Source organism: Stenella coeruleoalba (genome assembly GCF_951394435.1).
Source record: "Stenella coeruleoalba genome assembly, chromosome: 15".
Taxonomy (NCBI): Eukaryota; Metazoa; Chordata; class Mammalia; order Artiodactyla; family Delphinidae; genus Stenella; species Stenella coeruleoalba.
Window position 1 is genome coordinate 1591326 of NC_137161.1, and position 16899 is coordinate 1608224.

At 67.8% G+C, this 16899-nt stretch overlaps 1 protein-coding gene across 1 annotated transcript in view; it reads left to right on the forward strand.

The window, feature by feature from the left end:
• LAMA5 (laminin subunit alpha 5) overlaps positions 1-16899 on the forward strand; it is a 52251-nt gene that overhangs the window by 29594 nt on the left and 5758 nt on the right. The window contains exons 19-58 of the mRNA XM_079946367.1: positions 102-154; positions 245-350; positions 777-876; positions 1034-1190; positions 1342-1480; positions 1626-1768; positions 1844-1950; positions 2042-2195; positions 2751-2911; positions 3012-3120; positions 4875-4972; positions 5049-5250; positions 5359-5485; positions 6035-6174; positions 6715-6830; positions 6909-7120; positions 7434-7638; positions 7840-7984; positions 8180-8320; positions 8430-8591; positions 8777-8878; positions 8983-9066; positions 9655-9885; positions 10412-10525; positions 10749-10876; positions 11102-11182; positions 11285-11499; positions 11935-12035; positions 12269-12449; positions 12538-12687; positions 13068-13219; positions 13288-13398; positions 13591-13702; positions 14138-14308; positions 14484-14680; positions 14829-14945; positions 15053-15207; positions 15471-15612; positions 15713-15815; positions 16428-16538. Of these exons, the coding sequence (XP_079802493.1) occupies positions 102-154; positions 245-350; positions 777-876; positions 1034-1190; positions 1342-1480; positions 1626-1768; positions 1844-1950; positions 2042-2195; positions 2751-2911; positions 3012-3120; positions 4875-4972; positions 5049-5250; positions 5359-5485; positions 6035-6174; positions 6715-6830; positions 6909-7120; positions 7434-7638; positions 7840-7984; positions 8180-8320; positions 8430-8591; positions 8777-8878; positions 8983-9066; positions 9655-9885; positions 10412-10525; positions 10749-10876; positions 11102-11182; positions 11285-11499; positions 11935-12035; positions 12269-12449; positions 12538-12687; positions 13068-13219; positions 13288-13398; positions 13591-13702; positions 14138-14308; positions 14484-14680; positions 14829-14945; positions 15053-15207; positions 15471-15612; positions 15713-15815; positions 16428-16538 (5535 nt within the window). The remainder of the gene's footprint in view (positions 1-101; positions 155-244; positions 351-776; positions 877-1033; positions 1191-1341; positions 1481-1625; positions 1769-1843; positions 1951-2041; positions 2196-2750; positions 2912-3011; positions 3121-4874; positions 4973-5048; positions 5251-5358; positions 5486-6034; positions 6175-6714; positions 6831-6908; positions 7121-7433; positions 7639-7839; positions 7985-8179; positions 8321-8429; positions 8592-8776; positions 8879-8982; positions 9067-9654; positions 9886-10411; positions 10526-10748; positions 10877-11101; positions 11183-11284; positions 11500-11934; positions 12036-12268; positions 12450-12537; positions 12688-13067; positions 13220-13287; positions 13399-13590; positions 13703-14137; positions 14309-14483; positions 14681-14828; positions 14946-15052; positions 15208-15470; positions 15613-15712; positions 15816-16427; positions 16539-16899) is intronic.

The following is a 16899-nucleotide window of genomic DNA, read 5'->3' on the forward strand; positions in this document are numbered from 1 at the left end:
TGGGGTGGGGGAGGGCTGGCTCCACAGAGCTGGGGCGGGGATGGAGTTCAGGGCCTCCTGCCCCCTGCTCTGTTCTCAGGCCCACTCTGCCCCTTCCCCAGGCTGCAGCTGTGACCCCAGGGGCACACTGGGTGGAGTTGCTGAGTGCCAGCCGGTGAGTCTGAGGACCCAGGTATTGGGGGCCGTGGGAGCCGCGCGTAGGGACCCTCCCCTGCCTGGTCCCACCTTCTCCCTCGGCCCCCAGGGCAACGGCCAGTGCTTCTGCAAGCCCCATGTATGCGGCCACACCTGCGCGGCCTGCAAGGATGGCTTCTTCGGGCTGGACCAGGCTGACTACTTCGGCTGCCGTGGTAAGCGGCCGCTTACGCGGCCCTCGGACCCCATCCTGGGGGATGCTGAGGCCCAGGAGGGGCAGAGGGGGCAGGGGCCCAGCCAGGGCCCGGGCACGGCGTGGTACTTGCCGAGCTGCTTCTAGATGCCGGCCAGACCCGTGCCGGGCGTGGGAGCGAGGAGGCAGGTTTCGCCCCTCGGTGCTTCCCCCTTCCAACCCTTTCCCCTGGCGGCAGGCGTCACTGACCGATCCCAGGGCCCTTGCCCCTGGACTCAGAGCCTCTGTTGTCCAGGGACCCAGGCAGCCCCTGGGGGAGGTGAGGCGGTCTCTCAGCCCAGCCGCTCTTGGCGGAGGGTGGGTGGAGCACCGAGGCTGGGCGGGGGCTGGCGGGGCAGGCGGGGCCGACGGGGGCCGGGCCACATTGACTTGCTCCCTCCCGCCGCAGGCTGCCAGTGCGACGTTGGCGGAGCTCTAGGACAGGGCTGTGAGCCGAGGACAGGCGCCTGCCTGTGCCGCCCCAGCACCCAGGGCCCCACCTGCAGCAAGTGGGTGCCCCCGCCCCGGCTGGGCGGGCGGGCAGGGGGCTGGGGCGGCAGCTTGTCCCCCGGGCTTCTCCCTGGGGGCCCTGGTGAGCGGGCAGGGCCAGTGCCCGCCCTGCCCAGACCGGCTGCCAGCTGCCCTGACCGGCCCTGCCGTGGCCAGGCCGGCGCAGGACCACTACCTTCCCGACCTGCACCAGCTGCGCCTGGAGCTGGAGGAGGCGGCCACGCCCGAGGGCCGCGCCGTGCGGTTCGGCTTCAACCCCCTCGAGTTCGAGGGCTTCAGCTGGAGGGGCTACGCGCAGATGGCACCCATCCAGGTGGGTGCGGTGCCGCCCCGGCCTGGGGCCTGGCTGAGTGCCCGCTGTGGCTGGCCGAGCGGCGGGCAGGCCCCTGAGGTCGCAGGGCCGGGCCGGGAATGGCCAGGGAGGAGCAGCCCCGACGTTCCACGCCCACCCCTCCCCACCGCAGCCCAGGATCGTGGCAAGGCTGAACGTGGCCTCCCCTGACCTCTTCCGACTGGTCTTCCGCTACGTCAACCGCGGGACCTCGAGCGTGAGCGGGCGGGTCTCCGTGCACGACCAGGGCAAGTTTGCCACCTGCGCCAACTGTGAGTGTGGGGGGGCTACCCCCTGGGCCCAGCCCCATGCACGCCTCGCCCCAGCCCGCCCCACCTCGTCCCCGCACGTGGGTGGGAGGCCAGGCCCATCCCGCTGGCCATGCCGTGCCCAGGAGTCTTGCCGTCCCCACCCCAGGCGCAGAGCAGAGCCAGCCCGTGGCCTTCCCGCCCAGCACGGAGCCTGCCTTCGTCACCGTGCCCCAGAGGGGCTTTGGGGAGCCCTTCGTGCTGAACCCCGGTGCCTGGGCCCTGCTCGTGGAGGCCGAGGGGGTGCTCCTGGTGAGGTGGGGCTGAGCGGGCTGGGGCAGGGCGTGGGGCGGGGGCCACGGCACCTAACCTCCCCCCCCTCCCCAGGACTACGTGGCTCTGCTGCCCAGCGCCTACTACGAGGCGGCCCTCCTGCAGCTGCGGGTGACCGAGCCCTGCATGTTCCAGCCCGACGCGCAGCGCTCCGGGGACCAGTGAGGGCCAGCCGGTGGGGGAGGGGGCGGGCTTGACCCTTGCTGTGCTCAGGCCGCCTGCCCCGTGCTCACCAGACTGTGTGCCCCCCAGCTGCCTCCTCTACACCCACCTGCCCCTGGACGGCTTCCCCTCCGCCGCTGGGCCTGAGGCCCTGTGTCGCCACGGCAACAGCTTACCCCGGCCCTGCCCCACGGAGCAGCTCAGCCCTGCCCACCCGCTGCTGGTCGCCTGCCAGGGCGCAGATGTGCGTGTCCCTGGGACCCCACGGGGGTGGGCGGGGTCAAGACTTGGGGAGACGTGCCCATGGCCTGGCGGGGAGGGGGTGTCCACGTTGCAGTGACAGGACCCAGGCGCAGGGCAAGCGTGATGGCGGGCAGAGCATGGGTGGCACAGCCGGGGGCCCAAGGCCAGCCCGCCAGCTAAGGCAGCACCTGCTGCCTTCTGGGGCTCTGACCGTGGGAGTCGACGCCTCGGGGCCTCATCCGTGCACGGGGTGCAGATGGCCCAGCCCTCCAGCTTATTGTGAGGAGGTGGCAAGTCGCTGCTCCACTTCAGGCACCGGACACTCTACAGTGACGAAGCCGGCAGGCCACGGGTGGGCGGGGGGCCTCGGAGCAAGTGGAAGTTGGAAGCCGAGTGGCCGTGGGAGTGCCCCAGGCAGCAGGGATGGCGGGCACACAGGCCCTGAGATGGGGGACGAGGCTGTGCGGGGAGGGGATGGGAAGGGCCGTGTTCAGAAGTGTCCTGTTCTCTAGGTGGGGGGCTGGGGCGGGGGCCTCACATTGCCCTGTCCCCCCAGGTGGACGTCCAGCTTCAGGTGGCGGTGACGCAGCCGGGCCCCTATGCCCTGGTGGTGGAGTACGCCAATGAGGACGCCCGCCAGGAGGTGGACGTAGCTGTGCACACCCCCCAGCGGGCCCCCCAGCAGGGGGCGCTCACCCTCCACCCCTGCCCATACAGGTGTCTAGGGAGTGGGGAGAGGATTCAAGCCCGGGGGCCGGTGGAGGGCTCTGGGCTCCAGGGCTGCCCTACCCACTGACCACCCCTGCCTGTCCCCCAGCACCCTGTGCCGGGGCACCGCCCTGGATGCCCAGCGCCATCTGGCGGTCTTCCACCTGGACACGGAGGCCAGCGTCCGGCTCACAGCCGAGCAGGCACGATTCTTCCTGGTAAGGCCCCAACCCCCTCACCTGCATGGGCCGCAGGACCCCACTGTGGGGTTAGGTCTTTCCAAAGATTTTCAACACACGCAAAAGTAGAAAATGTGATGAGCCTGGGTACCCATCACCAGTGCCATCTTCAGCTCACATCGGGTGGAGGTTCTTCCAGAATCCTCCTCCTGCAGGGTTTTTTCCCTGTGGGTATGAGATGTAAATTTATTTATAAATAATGTTCACGGTCACATAAGGGGACCGTGACGCGCTGGAGTCAGAGTAGGAAGAGCAATCTGAACGAAAGGCTGCTTTTTGGTGTAATTTACAAACACACAACACCTCGTGGCCCCGAGTTAGGAAGGGGTCCACACGGCGTGGGTTCTGAAGCTTGGGACCTGCTATCGTTGTGGTAACTTGCTCCTTTTTTTCTTTTTAATTTGTTTATTTATTTTTGGCTGTATCGGGTCTTTGTTGTTGCGCGTGGGCTTTCTCTAGTTGCAGCGAGCGGTGGCTTCTCTTGTTGTGGAGCACGGGCTGTAGGCACGCGGGCTTCAGTAGTTGTGGCATGTGGGCTCAGTAGTTGTGGCGCACGGGCTTAGTTGCTCTGCGGCATGCGGGATCTTCCCAGACCAGGGATCAAACCCATGACCCCTGCGTTGGCAGGCAGATTCTTAACCACTGCGCCACCAGGGAAGCCCGTAACTTGCTTCTGTGTCAGCTTCACAGAGTTGAAGATTAAATCCCAAGGCTAAACGTTCTGGGCAATATTAATCGTTAGTTCAATGCCCAGAACCAAGCACACGCGTTTATTCAGTAAGTGACAAAATGGGTGATGTCGTTCCCATCAGAGTATTACCTAGTCTCACTGTTACGTTTCCCTAGGCCTTTAAAAGTTTTATCAGAGTATCATATGCACGTATTTTTATGAAAGTGTCGAACATTGAAAACAGACTTGCAACAACAAAGTGTAATCGCACGCCCCACCTGCGCACTTCTCTTTCTACTTTCCGGAGTCAGGCCGTTTCTTCCACGTTGCTAAGTAACGCATGCTACATTGCTTCCTCCTAATTTTTCGACATCGGAACCCCTGCGGTTCTGTCCTCATGCACACGCGGCGCTGTAGTCGTGGGCTGGGACACTTTAGGCTCTCCATGGAGCTGTACCCACAGCCCAGTACCCAGGCCAGGAAGCAACATGGCCCCACCCCTGACGCCACTCAGCCAACGCCCCCCTCCCCCCCCCCCCGCCCCAGCCAGGGTAACTGCCTCCAGACACTGACAGCACCGCCTAGTTTGCCTATTCCGGAACTTTCTGTAATTGGAGTCACACAGGTGTTCCTTTGCGCTGCCTCTTTGGCCGACGCCATGGTAGGGATGGATGGAGCTGTCGCCATGGTCACGTGGTATTCTGTCTTCGCTGTCGGGTTTTTCTAGACCCCCTGAGGTGTCACGTTTTACCGTATCTGTCACACACGTTTCTTCGCCGTGGCAGACGGTACAGGACGGAGATGCCTGCTCACGAAGCCCTGCTCGCTGAGCGCCCGCCTGTGCCGGGTCCCCGGCCCTATGACCACAGAGGGCGGTGGAGCGCAGTGGGAGGAAGAACGGCCTCCGGGGGGCTGGGAGGTGCTGCAGGCCCAGAATCCACAGCTGAGCGCTGGGGTCTGTGCAGCTGGAGGAGAGGCGGGAGGGGTGGGGGCCGGGGGTCGCTGCAGAGGGCAGGACCGGCCCGCTCCTGCTGCCACACCCACACCTGTCCCCTTTCTGCAGCACAGTGCCACCCTGGTGCCCGCGGAGACCTTCAGCTCAGAGTTCGTGGAGCCCCGCGTCCGCTGCATCAGCAGTCACGGCGCCTTCAGCCCCAGCAGGTAGTGGGGCCGGGGGCGGGAGCCCAGGGCGGTGGCCGGGACTCGGGGACTCACCCCTGTGTTCCCCACCCCCCAGTGCCGCCTGCCTGCCCTCCCGCTTCCCGAAGCCGCCGCAGCCTGTGGTGCTCAGGGACTGCCAGGTGCTGCCGCTGCCGCCCGGCCTCCCGCTGACCCACTCTCGGGAGCTCACGCCGGGCGCGCCCCCGCCCGGGCCCCAGCCCCGGCCCCCAACTGCCGCGGACCCCGACGTGGAGCCTACCCTGCTGCGCCACCCCCAGGTGTGGGCCGGGGCCGGGAGGGGCCGGGGGGGTGGCTGGGGTGGGACTTGCAGCCCCTGATACTCCTGCGTCTCTGCCCACTCACCGGAGCTGCTCCCCCCGGCACAGGGCACCGTGGTCTTCACCACCCACGTGCCCGCCCTGGGCCGCTACGCCTTCCTGCTGCACGGCTACCAGCCGGCCCACCCCACCTTCGCTGTGGAGGTCCTCATCAACGGGGGTCGTGTGTGGCAGGGTAAGCAGAGGGGCGGACCCGGGGCGAGGAGGCTCTCGGGGTCTCATCCACACGGCCCATCGCGTGATACCACACACGACGTGGATGGGGCGCGTGCCAGGTCCACAGCTCACAGGGGCCCTGGCTCGGTGCCCGCTGCCTGGCTGTGACAGGGCCGTGTGCCCCATCCTGCCATCAGCTCTCACATGCGGTGCCCCAGGGCCCGCTGTGTGTGGCAGGCCCTGCCCCTCACATCTGTTCCCCCCGTCCTATGCTCGCTGTGGGACCCGGGTCCGTGCACGTCTGTTGCATTCTGCTCTGACGAGCCCGGGGACCTTCCTGCACCTCGTGGGGCCTCGTGTGTGACCACAGCCGACTCACGTAGCACAAGTGGGCCCAGCCACGTGGGTCTCGGGCGGGTCACATGCGTGTCTTGTTCAGGGACGCGTGGTCCTCCGTGGGTGCTACCGTTGGGATCCTCTCCTCCCTGCTGACTCCAGGAGTGTCCCGAGCCTGGGTGAGGCGCTGTGTGTGTGCTGGGAACACTGACCTGCCTTTCCTCACCTCCAGGCCATGCCAACGCCAGCTTCTGCCCGCATGCCTACGGCTGCCGCACCCTGGTGGTGTGTGAGGGCCGGGCCGTCCTGGACGTGACCGACAGCGAGCTCACTGTGACCGTGCGTGTGCCCGAGGGCCGCTGGCTCTGGCTGGTGAGTTCTCTGGCTGGTAGCCGTCCTCCACCCGTCGTACCGCTGTCGGTCGCTCTGCCAGAGCGTGTCCCCTGCTTGCCGCGGCCCAACCCTGGGCCAGGTGCCAGGGGCAGCAGCCTCTGGGGACCTCCAGGCCCATCACGAGAGGCTCCTGAGGGGATCCAGGAGCCAAGATATTGCCCAGCAGCTCTGGGGCCCTGCTGGTCAGAGTGGCCTTCCTGGAGAGGGAGGCGTCCGGCAAAAAGGGGTGGACAGGGTGCCAGGAGCCTGGGCCCTTCCTCACACTCCCCAAGCTTCCGCTGGGCCACAGAGGCTGGCCTCCCCTCTGAGTGCCCCCAGCAGGGACCCAGCGCCTGGCAGCCTGGCTGGGGCCCCGGGCCAGGGTGTGGTACCGCCACCGCTGTCTTGGCTGCCCGGCCAGACCCTGGCCTGTGGCAGAGAAGCCCTGGCGTCGGCCCCTGCCGGTGGGCTCCGGCACCCACCCCCGACCTGCACCCTTCGCTGGGCCTGCGGGAAGGTGACCAGGCCTTGATGCTCTAGGAGTATGTGCTGGTGGTCCCCGAAGATGCCTACAGCCCCAGCTACTTCCAGGAGGAGCCCCTGGACAAATCCTACGACTTCATCAGCCAGTGCGCCACCCACGGTTACCACGTCAGGTGGGCCGGGCTCGGGGCCGGGGGCCGCAGGGTAGGGGCCGGGCTGGGAGCTGGCCTCACCACCCGCCCTCACCCCAGCCCCTCCAGCTCGTCGTCCTTCTGCCGCAACGCCGCCACCTCCCTCTCCCTCTTCTATAACAACGGGGCTCGGCCGTGCAGCTGCCACGAGGTGGGCGCCGTGGGACCCACGTGTGAGCCCTTCGGGGGCCAGTGTCCCTGCCGCGCCCACGTCATAGGCCGTGACTGCTCCCGCTGTGCCACTGGCTACTGGGGCTTCCCCAGCTGCAGGCGTGAGTACCCCAGTCCGCGGAAACGTCCAGGGGTGCCTCCAGGAAACAGTGGTCAGGAGCATGTTCCTGGTGGACCGGCCCTGCCACGTCCTGTGTGCGAGGGCCCAGGCCTTCCAGGGCTGTCCAGGAGGTTCCGGGGACTAGGCAGCAGCTCTGCCCAGCTGACGCCACGTCAGAGGAGCTGCCGGGGGCTTGGGGCCCGGAGCCGGGTGGAACCAGGCTGGGGGTAGGGTGGCCTCGCCGCCCCCGCCATTCAGTGTCCCCAGGTCTGCCGTCGGGTCCCCTGACCGGGGCCTGTGCACGCGCCCCACAGCCTGTGACTGCAGCGGCCGCCTCTGTGATGAGCTCACAGGCCAGTGCATCTGCCCGCCGCGCACCGTCCCACCCGACTGTGTCATCTGCCAGCCCCAGACCTTTGGCTGCCACCCCCTGGTCGGCTGTGAGGAGTGTAACTGCTCGGGGCCCGGCGTCCAGGAACTCATGGACCCCACCTGTGATGTGGACAGTGGCCAGTGCAAGTGAGCACCAGGGTGCGGGTCCCCGTGGCCTCGGGGCAATCCCGGGTCGCCTGCCACTGAGCCCTGAACCCATCCAGCCCCCGGTAGTGTCCCCGGCGCTCAGGGGGGCACCACCTTGGTGGGGGGCACCTCTGGTCTCTCGTGTCAGTGTGAGGGGCCAGGTGGAGGAGAGGCCCAGCGGCTTCTGAACCCTCACGGCAGGTGCAGACCCAACGTGGCTGGACGCCGCTGTGACACTTGTGCTCCCGGGTTCTACGGCTTCCCCAGCTGCCGCCCCTGCGACTGCCATGAAGCAGGCTCTGCACCTGGAACATGCGACCCCCTCACAGGCCAGTGCTCTTGCAAGGTGAGGGCGGTCTGCGGCCAGACTTGCCGACACGACCCCACCCCGTCCCTCGTCTTGTCTTCTCAGCGGACCTTCGTTCTCTCTGGGAGGTTGGAGCTTCCTGGCACCTTTGGGACAGTCAGCCCACTTGTGGGGTGACAGCCAACACGGGCACACGGCTGACCGCCCTGCCCTGTCGTGCCCTCCTGCCCCCAGGAGAACGTGCAGGGCCCGCGGTGTGACCAGTGCCGCCTCGGGACGTTCTCCCTGGACGTTGCCAACCCGAAAGGCTGCACCCGCTGCTTCTGCTTCGGGGCCACGGATCGCTGCCGGAGCTCCGCCTACGCCCGCCGGGAGGTGTGCGGGCAGGACGGGAGGGGACTCAGGGAGGGGGTCTGAGACGTAGGACGGGGCTCTGTGATACGCGAGGGCATGCGCCTGTGTTACCCACCCACGTGCCCTGCAGTTCGTGGACATGGAGGGCTGGACGCTGCTGAGTGGTGACCGGCAGGTGGTGCCCCACGAGCGGCAGGCGGAGGGAACACTGCTTCGCGCGGACCTGCGGCGCGTGCCTGAGGCCTTCCCCGAGCTGTACTGGCAGGCCCCACCCTCCTACCTGGGGGACCGGGTGAGCAGGCCAATTGGCCCCTGGGAGGGCACCCGGAGGGTGTCCAGGACCTCCTGGAGGCCTGGGGGGGCCGGCAGTGAGTATGCTGGTGTCCAGGGAGGGATAGGGGGCCTAGAACCACTGCCGTCGACTCTGGGCCTGTGGACGGGGTCTGGCCAGGTCGCATCCCTCTGTCCGGCCTCCAGGTGTCGTCCTACGGCGGGACCCTCCGCTACGAACTGCAGTCGGAGACCCAGCGGGGAGACGTGTTCATCCCCACGGAGAGCAGACCAGACGTGGTGCTGCAGGTGGCCCACCGGGTGGTCTTGGCAAGGGCGGGCAGCGGGCACAGCCGAGCCGGGACCGTGGGCAGCCCGATTCCTGGCCCTCATCCGCCCACATGCCTCCCCAGGGCAACCAGATGAGCATCGCGTTCCTGGAGCCAGTGTACCCGGTGCCCGGCCACGTTCACCGCGGGGAGCTGCAGCTGGTGGAGGTGAGCAGCCGTCTCTGGCCCCCAAGGCTGCAGGGGCTGCTCTCCGTGTCAGAAAACAGGGTCCAGGAGTGGGCGGGACCCTCGTCAGCACGCCTGTTTTCTGGTTCCCCGTGGGGGTAACGCTCCTGGGCCGACTGCTGGCTTGCAAACCCCTGATCCCTGACGGGTGAGCAGGTCCTCTGATGCCTGGCCCTGGGGTTCCCTCTGCAGGCCACCAGCTCGTGTCTTTCGTCCATTTCCTTTCCGAGGGATTTCGTGTTATTCCTGAGGTTCGCCCTGTGTCCTGGCTTCAGAGCTGCGATCGTCTTGTTTTAGTCTGTACTCTCGTAGCCTGTGTCTTTCTCTAAGATCTTTTCTGATAAACAGACATTCTTGCATTTGATGTACTCAAGTCGTTCATTTTTCATTTGCAGTTAGTGCTTTCGTGCGTTAAAGTCTTTGCCTCTCAGATCAGACGTCACTCACCTGTACCGCGTGTCCCCCCCCACGTGTCCTGCGTGCCCCCACCCCCCCGCGGGAGGGTCTGTCCTGGGCTCCTGCTGTGCCCCGCTGCGGCGGCCGCACTGAGGCCCTGTCATGGCCGCGCAGGGCAATTTCCGGCACATGGAGACACGCAGCGCTGTGTCCCGCGAGGAGCTCATGATGGTGCTGGCCGGCCTGGAGCAGCTGCACATCCGCGCCCTCTTCTCGCAGACCTCCTCAGCCATCTCCCTGCGCAGGGTGGCGCTGGAGGTGGCCAGCGAGGTGGGCGGGGGACCTCCGGCCAGCAACGTGGAGCTGTGCATGTGCCCTGCCAACTACCGTGGGGACTCGTGCCAGGTGAGGTGGCGGGGGCAGGCACCGGGCTGCCGGGCTGCCGCCGACGGGTCGCCCTGCCCCGCGTGCGCACGTCCACCCTCCCCCGAGCGTCCACGCCTGGCCTCCGTCTCCATCTCACTCCACCCCTCCTCCTACCAGCTGGGTATCACGCTCCCGGCAGCTGACCTTCCCACCACAGGCTGAGCCGGCCACTTGCTCATCCGTCTGTTAATCCGCTGTCACCTGCCCCCTGCCCGGCCCCCCGTGCACGCAGCTGGTCTTCATCTGTTCAGTGCCCAGTCCGTCCCACGTCCACGGTTTACCCAGACAGCATCACCGAACCCCCCTCCCCTCCCTCCGCCCGCCTGGAAGAGGTGTTTGGAGGAGAACAGGAGGTGGTCCCCTGAGCCCGTGGCATCTGTGTGGCTTTATGGGCGGTGACTGTGCCTTCAGCGGTCGGTCAGGCTCAGGAGCGGGGTCCCCGGCTGCCCCCACACCAGGCTGGCCCCGCCTCCTTTCCTGACTGTTGATGCCCACCCGCCCCCAGGAATGCGCCCCTGGCTACTACCGGGACGTCAAAGGTCTCTTTTTGGGTCGCTGCATCCCCTGTCAGTGCCATGGCCACTCAGACCGCTGCCTCCCTGGCTCGGGTGTCTGTGTGGTGAGTGGGGCCCCGCAGGGGAGGACGGCCACCAGAGGCGCAGGGTAGGGAAGACCAGGGGGCCTTTGGTCAGCAGTTACGGGTATGCTGAGGTCTGGGGGAGGGGAGGGACTCTGGGCAGGGCACCTGCTGGCAGTGGGCGGAGTCCTGCAGGGTGGGGGTGGGGGAGCTGGCGGGAAGCGAGGCCTCCGCCGTCGGTGCTGATGTGTCCCGTCTGCCCCAGGGCTGCCAGCACGACACCGAGGGTGACCACTGCGAGCGCTGCCAGGCCGGCTTCGTGCGCAGCGGACCTGAGGACCCTGCGGCCCCCTGCATCAGCTGCCCTTGCCCTCTGGCTGTGCCTTCCAACAAGTGAGCTGGGCCACAGCCCCTCCAGGGCCCCGGCCATTGACTGGTGGACCAAAGTCCTTAAAGACCCGGAATGGAGTACCACCACCCCCTACCTGGTTGGGTCAGCACTGCCCTCTGTGGAGGCCGGGGCATCCGGGGTGGGCCCGTGAAGTGGGGGACCCCCCCCGCTTACCTGGTGCTCACCTGGAGCGTGCTGGGGTGTAACGACCACCTCCGTCTCTGCAGCTTCGCCACGGGCTGCATCCTGCGAGGTGGCCGCGCCCAGTGTCTCTGCAAACCCGGCTATGCTGGGGCCTCCTGCGAGCGGTGAGCTGGGCAGGCGGGTGCCTGACTGGGGCGGGGTCTGCGTGCGTGGCCCCGGGGACGCTGCGTTGCCTGCCAGCACCAGCCATGATCCCGCCCCACCAGGTGCGCACCCGGCTTCTTTGGGAACCCCCTGGTGCTGGGCAGCTCGTGCCAGCCCTGCGACTGCAGCGGCAACGGCGACCCCAACATGCTCTTCAGCGACTGCGACCCCCTGACGGGCGCCTGCCGCGGCTGCCTGCGCCACACCACCGGGCCCCGCTGCGAGAGCTGCGCCCCCGGCTTCTACGGCAACGCCCTGCTGCCCGGCAACTGCACCCGTAGGCAGGGAGGGCGGGGCTGAAGGGCCCCTGGGTGTCCCACCCGGAGCAGGCTGTGTCCCGGGCCGGGCCCAGCGTGGAGAGGGTGGACCCGACCAGGCCCCCAGGACTCACGGTCAGGCGACCCCACGGCCAGGCCGAGGGTCACTTGGGGACTCTGGCCTCTCCTGAGGGAGGGCACCCGACGAGGGCTCTGACGGGTCCTCTGGCTGAGCCCAGGCTGCAGGGGAGGCGGGCACAATGGGCCGGTGAGCAGGCAGCTGCATGGTTTGGACCTAGGTGGAGCAGGGAGGGGATGAAAAGTGAGGGCCTGGGGGCTTCACTTGGGGCAGGATGGAGATGCGTGTGGAGTAGGTGCCCAGTAAGGGCTTCCCGGGGTGGGAGGGAAGAGGCTGGGTGGGGGTCAGGGCTACTGTCACAGCCACCCTTCTGCAGGGTGTGACTGCTCCCCGTGTGGGACGGAGGCCTGTGATCCCCGTAGTGGGCGTTGCCTGTGCAAAGCGGGTGTGACCGGTCAGCGCTGCGACCAATGTCAGGTAGCGCTGCCAGGGTGGGGCGGGGCCTTGATTTTGTGGGTGGGGCCTTGGTGTGGGGGTGGGGTTTTGTGGCTGTGGGGCGGGGCCTTGGCGTAGGGGCGGGGCTCGGGGCCAGAGGGATGGGGTATGGGTGTAGGGGCAGGACGTCATGGCTGGAGGTGCAGGCTCTCAGGGCTGAAGGAAGCTGGGTCTTACGAGCTGGGCAGAGCCCTGACTGCAGTTTGTGCCCCCAGGAAGGACACTTCGGCTTTGAGGGCTGCGGGGGCTGCCGCCCGTGCGCCTGTGGCCCAGCTGCCGAGGGCTCCGAGTGCCACCCCCAGAGCGGGCAGTGCCACTGCCGGCCCGGGACTGGGGGTCTCCAGTGCCGCGAGTGTGCCCCCGGCCACTGGGGGCTCCCTGAGCAGGGCTGCAGGCGTGAGTGCGGGCCGGCGGGACACCTCGGGGCAGCAAGGAGTACCCCAGGGCCCTCAGCCGGCCACTCACCCCACCCCTCCCACCCCAGGCTGCCAGTGCCAGGGTGGCCACTGTGACGTCCACACGGGCCGCTGCACGTGCCCCCAGGGGCTCAGTGGGGAGCGCTGTGACACCTGCAGCCACCAGCACCAGGTGCCCATGCCAGGAGGGCCTGGGGGCCACGGCGTGCACTGCGAAGGTGTGTGCCTGCCCTCCCCACTGCCCCAGCCGCCTGGCCACACCCGGCTCCCCCGCCCCTCCCAACTCCATCTGGGATGGTGCCGGTCCCAGCGCCATGCTGACTCGGTGACCCCGACGTTCACCTCCACCTCCAGATCAGTTCTCTGGTCCCAGCGCTCCTTGTCAATTTTCTGAGAGACCCCACGGCTGTCCTCCTGTTGACCCTGAGACCCCCACGCTGAACTCTGCAACCCCTAACCTCGTAACCCTCAGCCCAGCTCAATACCCCGTTCCATCTCCGTGACCCCTAGTGACCCGCTTCTAGCTCGCCGACCCCATGACTCTCTGGTGGTCTCAGGCCCACCCCTCACCCCACGCCCACCTGCCGCCTGCCCTCAGTGTGTGACCACTGTGTGGTGTTGCTCCTGGACGACCTGGAGCGGGCCGGCGCTCTCCTCCCCGCCATCCGGGAGCAGCTGCGTGGCGTCAATGCCAGCTCCGTGGTCTGGGCCCGGCTGCACAGGCTGAACGCCTCCATCGCCGACCTGCAGGTACTGCCCGGCCCGGCCCCCAGCCTCCCCTGCCCAGGTCGCAGGTTCTCACCTTCCCCTCCCCGCAGAGCCAGCTCCGGAAACCTCCTGGCCCCCGTCATGAGACTACACAGCAGCTGGAGACACTGGAACGACAGACCTCAAGCCTCGGGCAGGACGTGCAGCAGCTGGACGGCCAGGCAGGCGCCTGGGGAGCCCTGCCCCAGAACCCACCCCCTGGAATGCTCCTCCTCCAGGAAAGCCCTTTCCCGGGACCGCTTTCTCTCAGCAGACTCCTCCCCAAGAGGCCTCTCTCCCCGGGCCCCAAACCATCCAGAGTCACCCCTGACCCGCAGCTCAGCCTCGAGGCCTGATGGGTACTTCATCCACAGGCCACAGGGGCCCGAGCCCAGGCCGGCCAGCTTCTGGACAGCACCGAGGCCACGCTGGGCCGGGCACAGACGCTGCTGGCAGCCGTCCGGGCTGTGGACCGCGCCCTGAGCGGTAGGGGCTGGCCCACCTGGGCAGGGCGGGGAGAGTCAGGGCAGGGGGCGTGCCTCCAGGGGGCTCGGCCTTGAAGAACCGGCACGTTTGGATGTTTAGACAGGGAGATGGGCCTCGGCCGCAGAAACAGTGGGTCCGGGCTGGGAGGTGGGGGGCACGCGGGCCCCACAAGACGGGCCAGTGCCCCCGCCCACGGGCTGAGCAGACGGCAGTGGTGGGGATCCTGGGGGGGCGCCCTGGGAGGTGAGGGGGTGTGGCGAGAGGGCCGGCGGCCTGGAGCCAGGAGCTGGGGGCCGTCCGGGGCACGCCGGCTTACACGGGGGTTAGCTGAAGATGCTTGACTGGGCGTTTCTGGCTCGGAAGCTAGTGGCAGAGGTGTGCCTGGGCAGCAGGCCAACCCTGGGCCCTGACAGCCCGTTCCCCAAACCCACACAGAGCTCGAGTCCCAGACGGACCGCCTGTCACCAGCCAACGCCTCAGCCCTATCTGGTGAGCAGCTGCGCCGGACACTGGCCGAGGTGGAACGGCTGCTCCGGGAGATGCGGGCCCGTGACCTGGGGGTTCCGCGAGCCGCCGCTGAGGCTGAGCTGGGGGAGGCCCAGAGACGTGAGTGGTGTCAGCCCCAGCAGGGCAGAGACGGGAGGGGTGAGGACCTGGCTGGGGGCTCTGGGGCTGAGGTCAGCCTGGAGTGGCATCCCGTCAGCTTGGGAGGGTGGACGGGGACTGGCAGGCACCAGGAGTCACTGCCCAAGTGACCGTTCCTGCCCTGGGCCTTGGCCAGTGCTGGCCCACGTGCAGGAGCAGCTGAGCAGGCGCTGGGAGAGGAACCAGGCGCTGGTCGCACGCACCCGAGACCAGCTGGCCCAGCACGAGGCCGGACTCATGGACCTGCGGGAAGCCCTGAACAGGGCGGTGGGCACTACACGGGAGGCAGAGGAGCTCAACAGCCGCAACCAGGAGCGGCTGGAGGAAGCCCTGGTAGGGAGCCTGCCCCGCGACCCCCAGCCCCGCCCCCTCCCCCCTGCTCACTCTCATACTCATCATCCGCTACTCTGTCACCCCACCCCTTTATTTTCCTGCCTCATCCTTGTTCTATCATGTCTTTCTCACTCCCCATCGTCTCCAGCAACGGAAACAGGAGCTGTTCCGGGACAACGCCACTCTGGGGGCCACTCTACAGGCCGCCAGAGACACCCTGGTCCGGCTCACTGAGCTTCTGCGCGGCATGGACCAGGCCAAGGAGGTGAGCACCCCCCCCTCCCAAAGGGCTGCACGCTGGGCGGGGGCAGATCAGGTGGGGGTGAGTAGGGGATGGGGACGAGGGTCCCACCTAAGCCCACCCACCCCCAGGAGTACGAGCACCTTGCTGCCAGCCTGGACGGGGCCCGGACGCCCCTGCTCGAGAAGATGCGGGCCTTCTCCCCGGCGAGCAGCAAGGTGGACCTGGTGGAGGCCGCCGAGGCCCACGCGTGGCAGCTGGACCAGCTGGCGCTCAACCTTTCCAGGTACTGGGCCCAAAGAGGGTGCCCGGGGGCGTGCAGCCAGGGCCTGGAGGTGGCCTAGCTGGTCTGGGAGGGCACTTAGAAGGAGAGGCCGGTGTCCCTGCAGGGGCCGGGCAGAAGTTTGGGCCCAGGGTGGCAGGAAGAAGCAGGACAGGCACACAGGGCGGTGCAAGGCCGGGAGTCTAGAGCCGCCAGGCAGGCGGAGGCCCGTGAGGTGGGCGGAGCCCCCACCCGCACCCTGGGATCCTCCCCGCTTCCCCTCACAGCATCATCCAGGGAGTCAACCAGGACCGCTTCATCCAGCGGGCCGTCGAGGCCGCCAACGCCTACAGCAGCATTCTGCAAGCCGTGCGGGCCGCCGAGGGTGCCGCCGGCCAGGCGCAGCAGCAGGCGAGCCGTATATGGGCGGTGAGGCCCCGACGCCCCCCACAGCCCCGGCGGGAGCCCCTGTTCCCTTGCAGCTCCACCGGGCAGGTGTGAACTGCATCCTGTTCCTCTGTGTCTACAGGTAGTCGTGCAGCGGGGCCTGGCGTCCCGAGCCCGGGAGCTGCTGGCGGACAGCAGTGCCCTGGAGGAGGCCGTCCTTGGGGAGCAGCGGAGGCTGGGCCTCGGTGAGTGCCGGGTCCAGCTGGGCGTCCGGGCTCCGTGGGGACCCTCACCTTCCGGCCATGTGGGTCGTCACCGTGTGAACCAGGGTCGTGGCTGCCCTCGGTGGGAATTTTCCCCACTGCTCGGCAAGTGCGTCCCTGGGAGCTCTGCGAAGGCCCACCACCCGCCTGGCCTCATGACAGGCCCCCGGGACGTGGAAGGGCCTGGGGAAGGGGCCGTGGGGCCCGGCTGACGGTTTCCCTGATGTCCTGGCTGAGGGCCGTGTGCATGCCAGGCCGTCGAGGAGGAGCGGGTGGGGAGCGGGCAGTGGGGTGCGCCCTCTGCTGCTAGCACTTCAGGGCACTGGTGGCCACAAGCAATGGCCCAGCTTTTCTGAGCCTCCGTTGCTTCACCTGTAAAATGGGAATCATTGCCTTGGCTGTGGGCCCAGGAGGCTGCCCCAAGACTTGGGCACCAGTGCCACCCCCTGAGCTGAGGGCCCTCGTGTCCACGTCTCCATCTGACTGTGTGCGTGTGAGCCTTAATCCTCCCTGGTCAGGAGGGAGGACTGAAATGGGCTGCACCTGTACCCTGGGGGCGGGGGCTCCTCGGGACTGAGGCTGCCTGCCCCGCAGCGTGGGCCACCCTCCAGGGCACCGGGACCCGGCTCCGCGATGCCCGGGCCAGGAAGGAACAGCTGGCGGCCCGACTCCGGGAGGTGCAGGCCATGCTGGCTATGGACACAGGTAGGGTGGGTCTTCTTCCTGCCCCCGCCCTCACTGCTTGTCCCCAGAGCTGAAGAGACACCTGTCCAGATAGACATCAGCCAGTCTGTCCAGTAGGCTCTGATGGGGAACATGTTCACACTTGTGCCGTCCGGAGTGGTGGCCGGGGCGGCTGAGGGGGACCCCTGTGTGGGCAGCTCCAACCCTGGGGACCCTCCCCAGCCCTGGGGATCTGCTTCTGGTCGGAGACAGATGCCAAACGAACGTAGCCCCGGGCAGCAAGTGAAAACTGGAAGGGGCAGGGAGCGCGCGGAGAGAGGTGGCGCGGGGCAGGCGGGAGTGTGCGGCAGGGACTTGGGGCATCTGGGGGAGGTGGGGAGGG